The 13058-nt window shown below is 50.8% G+C and overlaps 1 protein-coding gene across 3 annotated transcripts in view; it reads right to left on the reverse strand.

Annotated features, from left to right (window-relative positions):
• Positions 1-2242: 2242 nt before the first annotated feature.
• The window catches only part of DNAJA3 (DnaJ heat shock protein family (Hsp40) member A3), a 31059-nt gene continuing 20243 nt past the window's right edge, over positions 2243-13058 (reverse strand). The window contains exons 7-12 of one of the 3 annotated variants that reach the window (XM_027117534.1): positions 12723-12787; positions 11131-11259; positions 10501-10616; positions 9642-9739; positions 4077-4193; positions 2243-3469 (exon numbers count right to left, since the gene is read on the reverse strand). In XM_027117534.1, coding sequence (XP_026973335.1) covers positions 4090-4193; positions 9642-9739; positions 10501-10616; positions 11131-11259; positions 12723-12787 — 512 coding nt within the window. In that variant the 3' untranslated portion in view covers positions 2243-3469; positions 4077-4089. The other 2 variants (XM_027117536.1, XM_027117535.1) reach the window with 2 other exon arrangements.

The following is a 13058-nucleotide window of genomic DNA, read 5'->3' on the forward strand; positions in this document are numbered from 1 at the left end:
TTTCCTGCCTCCTGGGCCCCCGGGTGCAGAGGCCTCGAGACGTGGGTGATCGCAAAACAGGCTGGAAAGAAACCCTTGAAGGAACGTGGCAGTTCTGTGGACCCCAGGTCATATAAGACTTGGACACTGCTGAGAAAAGGTGACACCGCCCGCAGCAAAGGCTGGGAAGGGAAATCAGAGAAATAACCACCCAGCCCTACTTGGTGGGTTGAGCTCCCCAGGCATTTGGACCGTTTCCCTCTCCTGCTTGCTTTAGAGAAGAGAAATGAAGGCCCAGAGGACACAGCCGGCAGACTGACCAGTGTCTGCGTGGACTTGTGAAACCTCCACCAGTATCTGTACTACCCCGCCTCAGCCTCAGGACCCGCAGAGGCATTGAAAGGGGAGCAGGGCAGCCAAACTCATTCGATCTGTTCATTAACTGAGTCACTGAAAAAGCACTTCTTTGACAACCTACCAGTGTAAGCTAGGCCCTAAATACAATGTTCACCAGAAAAGTATGCGCCCTGCCTTGAGCCTGGTTTAGCAAGAGAGCCAGATACAAATCTGCAGAATGACTGCAGATTGATATAGGGTTGCAGACAGCAGGAGGAATGAGGAACACTGGAGGAGGGGCCCACTTTAGTGGGACAGGGACAGCTTGCGGTCTGAGGGGAGAAGCCTCCCAGTCAGGGTAGGAGGAAAAGGATGTGATGACATGGGCTTCCAAGCCCACCCATGTCAGCAAGAGAACATGAGAGGTCATCTGTGTCCAGCCCTGTGATGCCCAAGTTCCCCAGGCCCCTGCGTGGGAAACTCACCTGCTGGGGCTGTGACTCACCGTGCCGAGATCCTGGAGCAGCCCTTGGCCAGTACCAAGCCTGGGTAGAGCCTGCTGTGCCAGGTCCAGGTCCAGGTCCAGGGCGAACTGCAGGGAGCTGATGCCAGGCTCCAGCCACTCCTCCTCCACAAGCAGGCCATGGACACGTCGCCGAGCCTCTTGGGTCTGTTTGCTCACCCGGTGCCCCCTGGCCAGGCTGTTGTGAAGGCAACGTAAGGGCATTTGTGCGAAGCGGTGTCTGACTCCCCTGGGCTCACATGGTCAGGCCTGTGAGCCTCCAATGCCTTCCCTTGTCCACGCTCCAAACATTTCAGCAAATGCTCACACCATCTACCTCTCCTCCTCTCGATCCCCAGAGGCTCAGGGACCTGGAGATACTCTTTTGTATTTTTAAATACCTCACCTCACACTACAGCCCCACCTCGGGCTGCAAAGTTGTCTGGAGACATGTCTCAGGATCCAGCTGTGGGAATAAGCCAAATCCAGTCCAGGCCTTGAGTGGCGCTTGATTCTACAGATATTGCCCCGCCACCTTCTGACCATCTGAGGGGAGGACGCCTCAGTACAGCAATGAAGATGTCTCGCTAGAAAGAAAATCCACTTTTCCCTTTCAAAGTCTAGGCTTCTGTTTTCAGAAGACAGGCCATGAGTGGGACTTCGGTTGGCTTCTCCAGGAAGAAAACCTAAGCTATCACGAGAGAAACCATCTAGCTCCCCACCGCCATACCCCGGGGTCTAGGATCCTTCCAGGCCCATACTGAGTCCACAGCAGGCACTTGACAAACTTCTGTTCAATGAAGGACAAGTTTGGAAATTGGCAGGAAGTCACTGAGCCCCTTTCTCACCCAACAGGTATTCCCAGCCTCTTCACCCAACCCAGCAGTGCCCTCACACCTCAACCTGCTCAGCCCAGAACCCAGAGTGGGGCAGAGCTATATGCTCGGGGCCCACTCCAGCCATGACAGCACTTGGGCTTTTGTGAGACAGCCCAGACTAACACTGCAACACAAAAATATACCTTAATATTCCTCTGAAAATAATGGAGGAAAAAAAAAATTAAAAAAAAAAAAAAAAAAAAAATCTAGTGAGGGAGCTGGTGACCTGTAGGGACCTAAGTAGGCCACACTGCACGTCTCTCAAATCGCAGGCTGCCAGAGAAAAAGCTACATGCCGAACCCTAGAACATTCGTCAGATCAGCACCCTCCCCCCTCTGGGATCTGGGCTGGAGAGGGTCAGCGCCTGTCAGAGCGCCACCCGTCGCTTGGCGCACGTGACTCCAAGGACTAGGACAGCTACCTCCAGCCGCCCCAGGAAGGCCAGCAGAGACGTGGGGTGGCCTGACTGGCAGGTGACCACCAGTAACCCCCTGCTGGGCCACCTGCAGAAAGCTGTCTGAACTCTCAAAGAAGAAATGACAACAATTTAGGTTTTAAATATCTCTTTGTAGTAGATAATCTTATTTACATTGATACAGAATCATTTTACATTCCTAAAGCAGACACTAGTAGATACTTTATTTTAGTAAATTATGAAGGAAAACAAAAAGGGAACTAATCAGAAGTGTTCTCCATTAACCTGTCTTACCACAGCAGGGGGATCTGGAAACACAATGGAACCCACACATCCTACGAGCCAAGGCTGGGGAAACAGTGTTTTGCTCTGGCTGGATGGTGGAGAACCTTCAACTGCTGAGACTGTGCTCTCCTTTTCTAAACAAACGTTTATCAGGAAAAGACGATGATTCTTAGCACTGAATAATTTAAACACACTTCTGAAAACAGAGGTCAACTGTGAGTGGTGAGAACCAAGGCCCTGGCAGGCAGCAGGGCAGGGCTCCGGGTTTAAGAGGCCGTTAGTCGGCCCCAGGCCACGGCTGGCTGTGGTCCAGCAGAAGGGCAGGAGCTCCACTCACACCCGGCTTAGAACAACAGAACTCAACTGTCAGGGGACAAGGGGCCACCCCAAGTGGGGTGGGAGGAAGGACTATCCATCCTGACAGAGATCATGGCCCATGTGATCAGAGTAGCATCTCCAGGGACTGTCTTCATATGTGTCACCCCGGGCCCCCAAGGCCCCCATGTTCCAGCTGCTTGGTACCTTTTGGAATTAAAACAAACTCTAGCAGGGGATGCCCCTGCTGAGGAGTGGATGACACAAGTGGGGCGTGCATGCCCCAGGTTCCTGGAAAAGACAACGCTGTCAGGAAAGACTCATTCTGGAACCTCCCAGAGGTTTGCTGAGAGGGAAATTAATCACTTCACAACTCGGTGCAACTTAAGGCTTCATTTTTAAGCGGTAAGCATGGCCTTTAATTCTTTAACCACATTTGATTCCAAATCAGAGTTTTAGCTCTGCAAGAAATGTCCAGCTGTCTGACTCTGCCGGAGCCAGAAGAGGCCAAGTTACCTACCCATGGATAGGAAACTACCAGCCCTGAGACCTGCCATGCCTTACTGCCCAGGGGCTGTCCACCATGACCCTTCCATGGAGAGGTGCATTGTCACATGATTTTGCTGTTTCCAAGGTGGTCCAGAGGGCCTCTGCAGGCAGGGGCTCGGTGCTGCTGTGTGGAATCCTCCTGCATCTGAGATGCCCTGGCCACAAGGAGGGGCTGCTGCTCCCGGCCTAGTTTCCGGTGGACCGTTTTCCTGAGCCAAGACACAAACAGTTACATTTCACTGGCATTGCAGGAAGAACACGCCCTGTTGGTGAGCTTCTGTCATCCCTGAGAAGGAGCTGCACCAGGAGCCCCAGCCACCAGGGACCAGCACAAGTAAAAAGTGAGTCCCGAGACACCACAGTGAGCAAGCAGGACTCCTGGCAGTGCCCCCCACCCCAGCCCTAACCAAGGTTGACACCTCCCCGTGCCTCCCAGGCAGGACAGGGCGGGGATTGGGGAGATCTGAGTTCTAGGCCTGGCTCTGCTATGACTTGCCCTCTGTGACCGTGGGCAACCTGGTCCTCACCACGGCAGGACGCAGAGCCCCCAGGAGCTGGTGGAAGGAGGGCTGGGAAGCAGCAACCTCTCCAGGAAGTGGAGCCGCAGAAGCGGCTACATTCTGTGGTTCGGCCCTGCACTACCGGCTGACTCCCCACAGGCTGAGGCTTGACTCTGAGGGGAGCCAGACACACCACACCTGAGACTGGAACCTCTTCAACTCTGGGTGTGGGGGGACGATACTGGTTAAAGTGACAGAAAACGGATTAGTTCACAGAGGGGAACAAAAAGGGGAGGAACCTCAGGGGTTTTCCTACCTCGGCTGGGATATCAGGAGGTAAACATTTTCTTAAGTTTGGAAAGGAGTCCCTCCTTGTCCTCCCCAGCCTCAGGCCTAGCCTTGCCTCCTGCGGAGCTATCCATGGTGCTACCACCTGGGCACAAACAGCAGAGAGAACTGGGGTCAAGGGCGCACACCTCCATGTGTCCCATCCCAGGTCCCGCCTGGCTACCCAGGGCTCGCCACTGAAGGAGCCACCAAGCGCCACCCGGAGAGCAGAGGGGGCTGCACCCCGATTGGCCAGGGCTGCCCCGCCTGTCAGATGACTCAGCACTTCGGAGCATCCCAACTGCTCCTCGAGTCACTGGCCCTCGAAAGGAAGACAAGAAATAGAAAGGGACAAAAAGGAGCTGTCTCTACCTTAACAACCGTAATAGAAATAGAGCCAAGTGCCAGATGTCTTCTGGGCCAGGCCACACGGCATCCACATTAGCTCGTTCAATCCTTAGGCTAACCTTACAGGTAAGTTCCACAGATGAAAAAACCAAAAACCAGAGGCACAAAGGGGTTAGGTGGCATGCCCAAGGTCACAGAGCCGGTAAGCAGGCAGGAGGCCCGAGATGAGACCCAAGCAGTCAGATGCCAAAGTCCAGGCTCTCACTCACCGGCTCTGAGAAGTGAAGAACACGCACCAAGACCAACCAACCAGCTTCCACAGCCTGTCGGGGCACACAAACCGTCTCCGGGACACCTGGGGATCCCAGGACATGCGCACTTCTCATCTATGACAATGGCAGCCGAGGACCCTGTGTGTCACTGGGCAAGCATCTGGCTCCCAATGCTCCAGATAAAGGGAGGCTGATCTGCTGTTTCTTGAGGGCCCACTGAGAGCAACTCTGCTGCACTAACACATCGTTTTAAAGACCTGCCAACCACGAGGCAGAGGGCCAACTTGTTATGAGCTGGACTGTACTCAATATTTTTCATTGTGCTAGGAGAATTAGCACATCTCAACATGCTAGGAGATGTACATCAAGTACAGCACGTCGAGGGTACAAAATGGTCACGTCTCCAAGATCTCAGTCTAAGACGCCTTTGTTGGTGAGAGGCCCAAAGCTCTGGGCAACAGGCCCCCAGCAGGGGTGGGGCAGGTTGTCCTGGGTACAGCCCCCCGGGCCGTCCTCTGGACCTGATGTGCTCTCCTAAGTCAGGAATGTCCTCAGAGAGATAGCGGTGGCCCCAAACAAGAATGTGCTGACAGAGGTCTGAGCAACCACAAAAGCCCGATGCCCAGGGCTCCCCAGGTGAGGACCCGGGCACTGCACAGTCACGGCGGCAGGCCCCTGTGAGAGGCATCCATGGCCGCAGGTTACAAGGCCAGGTGTGCCCTCCTTCAGTCCTTCACGTCCCCTTTTCTTACATAAAGACTTAAGTAACAAAAAAGGACTCTCCTAACACAAAGGAATCCACAAACCAGAAATTTCCTGGGCCTCCTCGGACAAGGCAAGGCATGGCAAAAGTATTGAATTTTGTTATGTCCTTGGTGAGGGGACAGCAAGTCTGTGTGTGTGTGCACGTGTGTGTGTGTCTCACACTATGAGTTACTGCTGCTGATGGAGCTTTTAACATGTGCCAGGTATCGTGCCAAATGCTTTATCCACATGATCTTATTTAATCACAGAAGAACCCTATGAAGTAGATGCTACTATTATCCCCAATTTATAGATGAGGCAACTGAGGCTCAGAAGTGAAGAAATTTGCCTAAGGCTTTATAGCTAAAAATGGCAGAGCTGGGACCTGAATCATTTGATAGCAGAACCCAAGCTCTTAACTATTAGTCACAATGGGGCACAGAAACACTCAGTGACCACCATCACCCCCACCCCCACTCTGCTGTCCCTGCAGTCATGCCCCGGGGCCACAGCGTTTGGCCAAAGTCTGGGAGAGCCAGAATAAATACCTAGTTAGCGGGTTAATGATTCAAAACCAAAAAATAAAACAGAACACAGACACACCTGGAAATTCTCACCCCCTGCCACCAGAACACATTCTTATCTCTCTATATTTTAAATGTGGGCTCCTTCAGGAATAAGGCTTACTGACAGGGACATCAAAGGATTTAAACACTGAATTTAAAATTCTGAACCGAAAGTCAGGGATAAACTGTGAGCCTCTGCACACGGATGATGCAGTCTATACCTACATCACTTTTCTGGCTCATGGGAGGAGGGACGTGTCCTTATAGGATGTCCTGAGCACTCAGGTGCCTTCTGGTTTCATTACAGGATACAAGCTGGCACATGATTCCTGCACTTAGGATAAACAGGAAATGCCCATGATCCCTCCAGCTGCACAGGCACTGCATGAGCGTTTCCAGTCTGCACCTTCAGGAGGTGACCAGAGCGGAGGGGCTGCTCAGCCAACCTCAGGCAGAGGTCAGACCCGAGGCACAGGACTCCTCTATCAGACCACACGCAGCTTGCCCGAGCAGGGGTTACATTTCCATCCCTCAGAAGGAAAATGAATTCAGATAAACTCAGCTAACAGGCGCTGTGCACGTGCAGGGGATTCAAAGAGGACATGCTCCCAGCCTACAGGCAGCGATTCCCAGTCATAAGTGTTTGATGGCCCTTTACAAAATGAAGAATAACCAGGTAACATTCATTCTGGGAATGTGTACCACCTTTCTCCACAGTCACAAACCCCTAGTGTTATAAGCAAGGTCTAACACTTATTTGGGGGTTCAGTGCTTGCCCTGTCCTCCCCACTCACACTGTAAGCTGGATGGGGCAGGGACCCTGTCTCTCTGTGCATTGCTTATCACGTGGCAAATGCTCAATGACCATCTGTGTGAAGAAACAGAGAAGCCAACAGGACTCCAGGATGACTTCTGAGGACTGGACCCACCCTACAGGTAGAGGTGCGGGTCTACACTCACAGCCTGACTCCCTGAGCCGTCTACACACACAGACTGAGCCAGTGGAGCACCCCTTGTTCCACTAAAATGTCTCTTCCCTCATCTTCCTCTTGCCTCCACCCTGCCTAGATAAAGGGGCTCTATAGTCAACTGTCAGCTTGTCAGAGAAGAGAACGCAGTGGGATCCCCAAATAATGAGCTATGGAACAGGCTCCTACACGACAGCTAAGTGTACGTATGTGGGTTGTCACAGGAATTAATGATGATCCAGAAACACAAACAATGAGCCACACTGTCTCTAAACCCAAAAGGCCACGTGGTACCTCAGAGCACCCCAGGCCCCCGAGAGCACTAAGGGTCCCAAGCTCACTACGGTCTTCTGCTTCACAGACTGGGAATGAAGCCAGGGTCAGACATTAAGGTTTTCAGCAGGGGCTTTAGGGAACAAAAGTAAACAAGGGATACTAAACCCACCAAAAACTTTGCGTCAGTTTCCTACATAATTGTAACTATTCCAAATGCCTTCCCGTAATGAAAGCAAAGACACCCAGGAATCCGTTTGTATCTGCAGTGACAGTCTCCGATGACTATCTCACTTAGAGGCTATTAAGAAATGACACTTTAGCCCAAGAACCACTGATGACTGCAAGCAACTGCTTCTAGTAAAACTTTAATAAAAGAGATTCAGGCTCTACTTAAATAAATAGGAGTCACCTTAAGGAAGTTGACAGGAGGGGAATTTTGTACACTGGTGTGTTTTCACACGTGGACTGCAAAGGTAACTTTCTTCACAGTGTAACAAGAGGCTTAACCACACCCAGGTAGCAGACTGACTGACAATGCATTCTTTGAAGCCATTACTAAGATTCTTAAATGCCTTTCAAAGAATTATGTCTGGCAGCCAAATTTCCCACTGGAATACAATTCTGAAATGACAACAGAAGTAGAAAAAATAATAATTCGGCATACTCATTTTACTTTATAAACACTTTTCACAAATGCATCCAACGCCTATGTAAAGTTACGCTATAGTTAGCAAAATTATGTCAATAAACATTTAAAGGAAGAACTGGCAAAGTGTCTGGCACACAGGAGCGTCCCAATAAATCCTGGCTGAACAAGGGGACAGGGAATGAGCTAACAGGACAAAGAACCATGAAAATAATGACGGTTCTAAGAACACTCATAAGCTGACTGCATGATCAACTCCCAATTTAAGCTCTCAGAAAGGGACTGAAGACAACAACTGGTGATGACTAATAACTGACATTCAAATATAGTGAACAAGGCCCAGGTGGACCTCAAGTTCCCAATGTGGGAGGGGGCACAGCTGAGAACTGGCTGCAGAACAAATCTCACATGCTCCATGACTGCGGAAAAATTTGGGACTCAGGAAGAAGCTAGAGGTGCATAAGTAGAGTTACATGGAACAACCATTCCCACTTCCTTTTAGTTCAAGGGATATTAACAGAAAATATGAAAAAAGTCTAAGAACGAAACCACTAAAGTAAGTGCCCACTTGGTGCCTAGTTGGCCACAGACAGGATTTGTGGCAGCTGCTTTTTCACGGAGGACTTGGTCCCCTGGACTTAACAGGAACTCAGGGGACCTCCCTGGCAGTCCAGGGGTTGAGACTCCACGCTTCCAATGCAGGGGGTGCAGGTTCGATCCCTGGTCTGGTTACTCAGAACCCACAAGCCACATGGCACAGCCAAAAAAACACAAAAAACAAAAACAAAACGAGCTCAGCCAAGTCCATGCAAAGGCTATTGCTGCTGGGACCCCCACCCCTACCCCGGGGTGCAAGGCCAAGCCCCCACCCCCCACTCCAATCACCTGCTCTGAATGACCATACACTGATCTAATGCCATTCAAGCTCTGAGAAGGTGAGAGGCAGATCCAGGACCCAGACAAAAACAAAATGATGCAACGAGGAAGCAACATGTTGGGCAGCTGAAGCCAATTCACCCTTGGCACGGCCTGTCCTGGCCCCAGCAGAGGCCCAACCGACAGAGAACAGCGTTTTCTCAGCAGAGCAGCCCCATCCCGTGGGAGGAGGGCTGTGGCTGAGGTTCCCGTGGTCAAAGCTTCTGCCTGTGGGCATTTTGGTATCAAATCACCAATATTTAACTCCACTCTACAGAGGGCCTATGATGTTTAAGCTCAGGGTAAATAAGGTGTTTTGTTTTTCATTGCCCTAGGAATTCAGAATTTAAGCCTGCTATGAACAGGCAGATTTGGGGTAATGTGACCACGGTCCTTCATTGCTGTAGTAGTTGTTTACAGGACACTCTGAAATCCTGGAGAAGCTTTCTGGGAGAGGAATGCATTAAGCCTCCCAACCCATCTTCTCCTTTAGTGGTTACAAGGTGATCTCAGGTAGGGATGTGCCCAAGGTCACAAGGCAAGTGGCAGAACCAAGGATAGAACTCAGGAGAGCAGCCCTCTGAGACACACAGCTGATACCTGGCAGGAAGCATCGTGGAACTTGCTAACCTCGGCAAGCAGCACAGGTGCAGAGGAAGGGGGAACAGCTTTACTCTGGAGCGCGGCTGCCCCTGCCGTTCCTAGCCCTCAGCTCTCCTCTTTCTACTCTGCTCTGCCCAAGTGGAAACCCCAACACGCTTCTGAACCGTCCACCCTCCGAGGGGCTGGGGGCTCCCACAGGTCGCTGGGCCACCTTACCAGTGCTTGTGTTGGTGACGCCGTTCACTGTCCCCTCCACATCGGTCTCATCCTCAGCGTAGCTCAGAATCAGGCTCTGCTGCCGGCTTGTCAGTCTCCTGTGGACCGAGCACAGTCAGTGTCAGAGTGCTTCCTCTGGGCAGCTCTTTAAAGGACGTGGACGCGGCCAGTCCCCATGCAGCATGTGGGAAATGCAAGACCCGCAACCCAGGCACAGGACACACCCTGAATCCAAGAGCCCACGCCCTCAAAGCTTCCGTAAAATAAACCTCCTGAACTACCCTAACTTGTTCTAAACAACTGCCACTGTGGCTATGCTAAATAGTTTACAGGGGGGAACAAAATGGAAATGATCTAATTAAAGAGAGGGCTGGAAACCCAGTCCTCCCAAGTGGAGTCTGGCATGCCCTGCTCCGGATGCCCACAGCTCCCGGCTTGGACTTTTCTCCCAGACACCGCAGACATCACCCACCACTATCTGGTTATAGGTCTCTCCCACCAGATGGCAGGCAACCTGAGAACAATAATAACAAAATCAACAGCAGCAGCAATAGCTAAGCATTCCCTATGGGTTATTCCTTTAATCTTCCAGCAACTCAACGAGGTCGAGCTTTTGTATTACGTCCACTTTCAGAAGGAGCGCCCGGGCAGGAGACACTTGACTTAGAGCGAGAAGTAACCTGCCTAAGCCTCAGCACTTATGGCAGCAGAGTCACACAGGTCGGGCAGTCGGGCTCGGCGCTGAACCACCATGCCGCTCAGCACCAACTCAGCAGGTAAGAAGCCCTCAAGCGGCTCCTGCCCAGTGCTGAAAGCTGCAGAGATCGGGCGGGCCTCGCCACAGCTGAGCAGCACTTACTTTGGAACTCTGATCTTGATGTGAATGTAGTGATCTCCATAGCCATAGCTGTTAATCCGGGGGATGCCTTTCCCGCTCATGCGAATCTTCTGGTCTGACTGAGTCCCAGGGGGAATCTATAAAGAAAGAAAGGAATCTCTGGTTTTCCTTGGTTTCCAGTTGCCCAAATGAAAACATTTCACTATGTGAAGACAATCTTATTCCCAAAAAGAACTCCATTCAGGTTTCTAGACCAAACCCACCAGACACCACACGGAAACTGGCTAAGCCAGGTCCATCCCGAGCAGAGCCTGTGACGGCCTTGAGGGCAGGGAGTCTGGGGCGGCAAGCCCAGAGCAGGAGTGAGGGAGCATGGAGAGCAAGACCTGGGAGGAGGCAGAGCCAACTGGGGCACCACTGAGGCTGCTCCCCGGCCCGGCAGCAGTGGACATGGCCCGGGAGCTCCCTTCCCTGCCAAGTCACACCCAAGGCACAGCCAACACTCCTCCTTCCCCCCCACACCCAGCTTGTCTCCTCGAATCCCCGACAGGCTGGCTGTTCCCAGGTTCCAGCCACTTCTCAGCCATTTCCCGTTTCAGAAAAAAAGAACAAGGAAATACAAGGGTGGCGAGGCCACACTTGTCCTCTTACCATCACGTTGATGGTCTCATACAGGCCCTGCGCTCTGGCGGTGCCTCCCAGAATGGCCTGAGCTATGGAAATGAAGAGGTCGGAGTGGATGTCTGCACCGTCCCTCCGGAACACGGGGCTTTTCTGCACCTACAGCCAAGCACGAGAGGGGGTTACGCTCAGAGAAGTTGTTCTGGAGAGCGGGCAACAGACGCATCTCAGCAGCTCAGAGCACAGCGTCAGGGAGAGAATGTACTTTCACCAAAGCAACCACGCCCCCAGGCTCTGGGAGTTACAGGGCAGGTTCCTACTCCACTGCAATGCAAGAGTGTCATCTCAGATCAAACTGTTCAACTGTTGAGGGAAGTAAAAGAGTAAAATCAGCTTCTGAACATTAAAAAAATAAAAATCTTTATTGGAAAGTATAAAGAAACACAGACTAATACAATCTACAAAGGCGAAAACGGTTTACTTTCCAGAGTCATTTGGTACAAACTACCTTCAAGTCAGACTGACAATACTGGAATTATTCTGATTTTATAAGCACTATTTTTTGTGTGTCAAAGACGTTCTTTGCCTTCCAGTGATTTCTTCTTTTTTTCTTCTCTATCATCAGCTGCGAACAATCTGAATTCTCTACCAAGCCTTCCTTATAGATTGGCTTCCAGCCCGCTGCCTTTGTCTTCGATTTCTCAGTCTAAAAGGCTCACCCTTTACATTATTTTTTTGTTTTAAATTATAAAATATTTCACATATACGTAAACCAGCAAAGTAAATAACACACGGTGTTTCCACAACCCAGCTTAGGTAACAGAACATTAGGACACAGGTGACTTCTCCCCACCTCCAGCTCACCCCTCCAGAGTAACCAGGCCAATTTAGTAGGTATCATTCCTACAAGCATCTGTTTACTTTTCCTACATGTTTACATGCCCCTAAACAATACATAACACCACCTCACATGGTTTAAAGTTTTACACAGATGACCTCCTTCCCTCGCCCTGCAAGCTGCTCTCTCCCTGTTCGTAACTGAGAAGTCCCAGGACATCTCATGCTGACATGTGTAGCGCGAGCCTCCTGCTCTGAGGTGCCCTGGGCCCACAGTGCAGACCACTCACCATTCTCCTCTCCAAGGACAGCAGACTGTTGTCACTGTCTCGCTGTTGTTAACGAGGCTGTCACACACCCTGCCTCTGCGAACTGCACCTCCTTGGGTACACGTCTGGTGGAATCGCTGGCAGAAGGCGCCACCTCCTCTCATGTTTCCCTCACCTCAGAAAAGTGGGTTTGCCCTGCACATTGTACGTAAAACTGTAGCTGTGGCACTGTTTGTCCCTATGAACAATTTGATACATAAAAAATACAAGATGTTTTCTGTATTTTTATGAGTCCAACTTGTAAACACCTCGAGGAAACTTTGTTCTCTCCACATTTAGCACAAAAGCTTGATGTAACACACGTTTAATCACCCTGTCAAAGTGGCCACTGCTCATCTTGGAAACTCAGATGGCCAGACACTCTGTGAAGCTCCTACCTCTCCTATGAGAAGCCTGGGCCGTACCCTCTCCAGGAGAGCAAGGGCCTGACAGAAGCTGTGCAAACAGAGAACCTACCCTGAATGTGATGAAAATTTCTCTTTTTCCTACAGGCATCCTCACAGTCTGGCCATCCTCGACTCCTGTAAGTAAAAACAAAAGTTCAAAAGAGAACGATTATTTTGGGACCTCCCAAGGCATTTTCTATGCTAGATCCATTTACAACCCACCAACTTACTCTTTTCTGTTTCCTGTTAACAAGGAATAACACAACTACCGAAGATAGCAACAAGTATAACTTAAAACAAGAATAACTTTCCAAAGGTGCAACATACAATAATTGATAACTGAACAAAAGCCCCTTCTATTCATTTCTTCGGTTTACTGCCAGGTCCACCTCGTATCTCAGTGAGT

The sequence above is a fragment of the Aethalodelphis obliquidens genome, unplaced genomic scaffold (genome assembly GCF_003676395.1).
Source record: "Aethalodelphis obliquidens isolate GAN/ISIS:26980383/991018 unplaced genomic scaffold, ASM367639v1 scaffold18, whole genome shotgun sequence".
Lineage (NCBI taxonomy): Eukaryota > Metazoa > Chordata > Mammalia > Artiodactyla > Delphinidae > Aethalodelphis > Aethalodelphis obliquidens.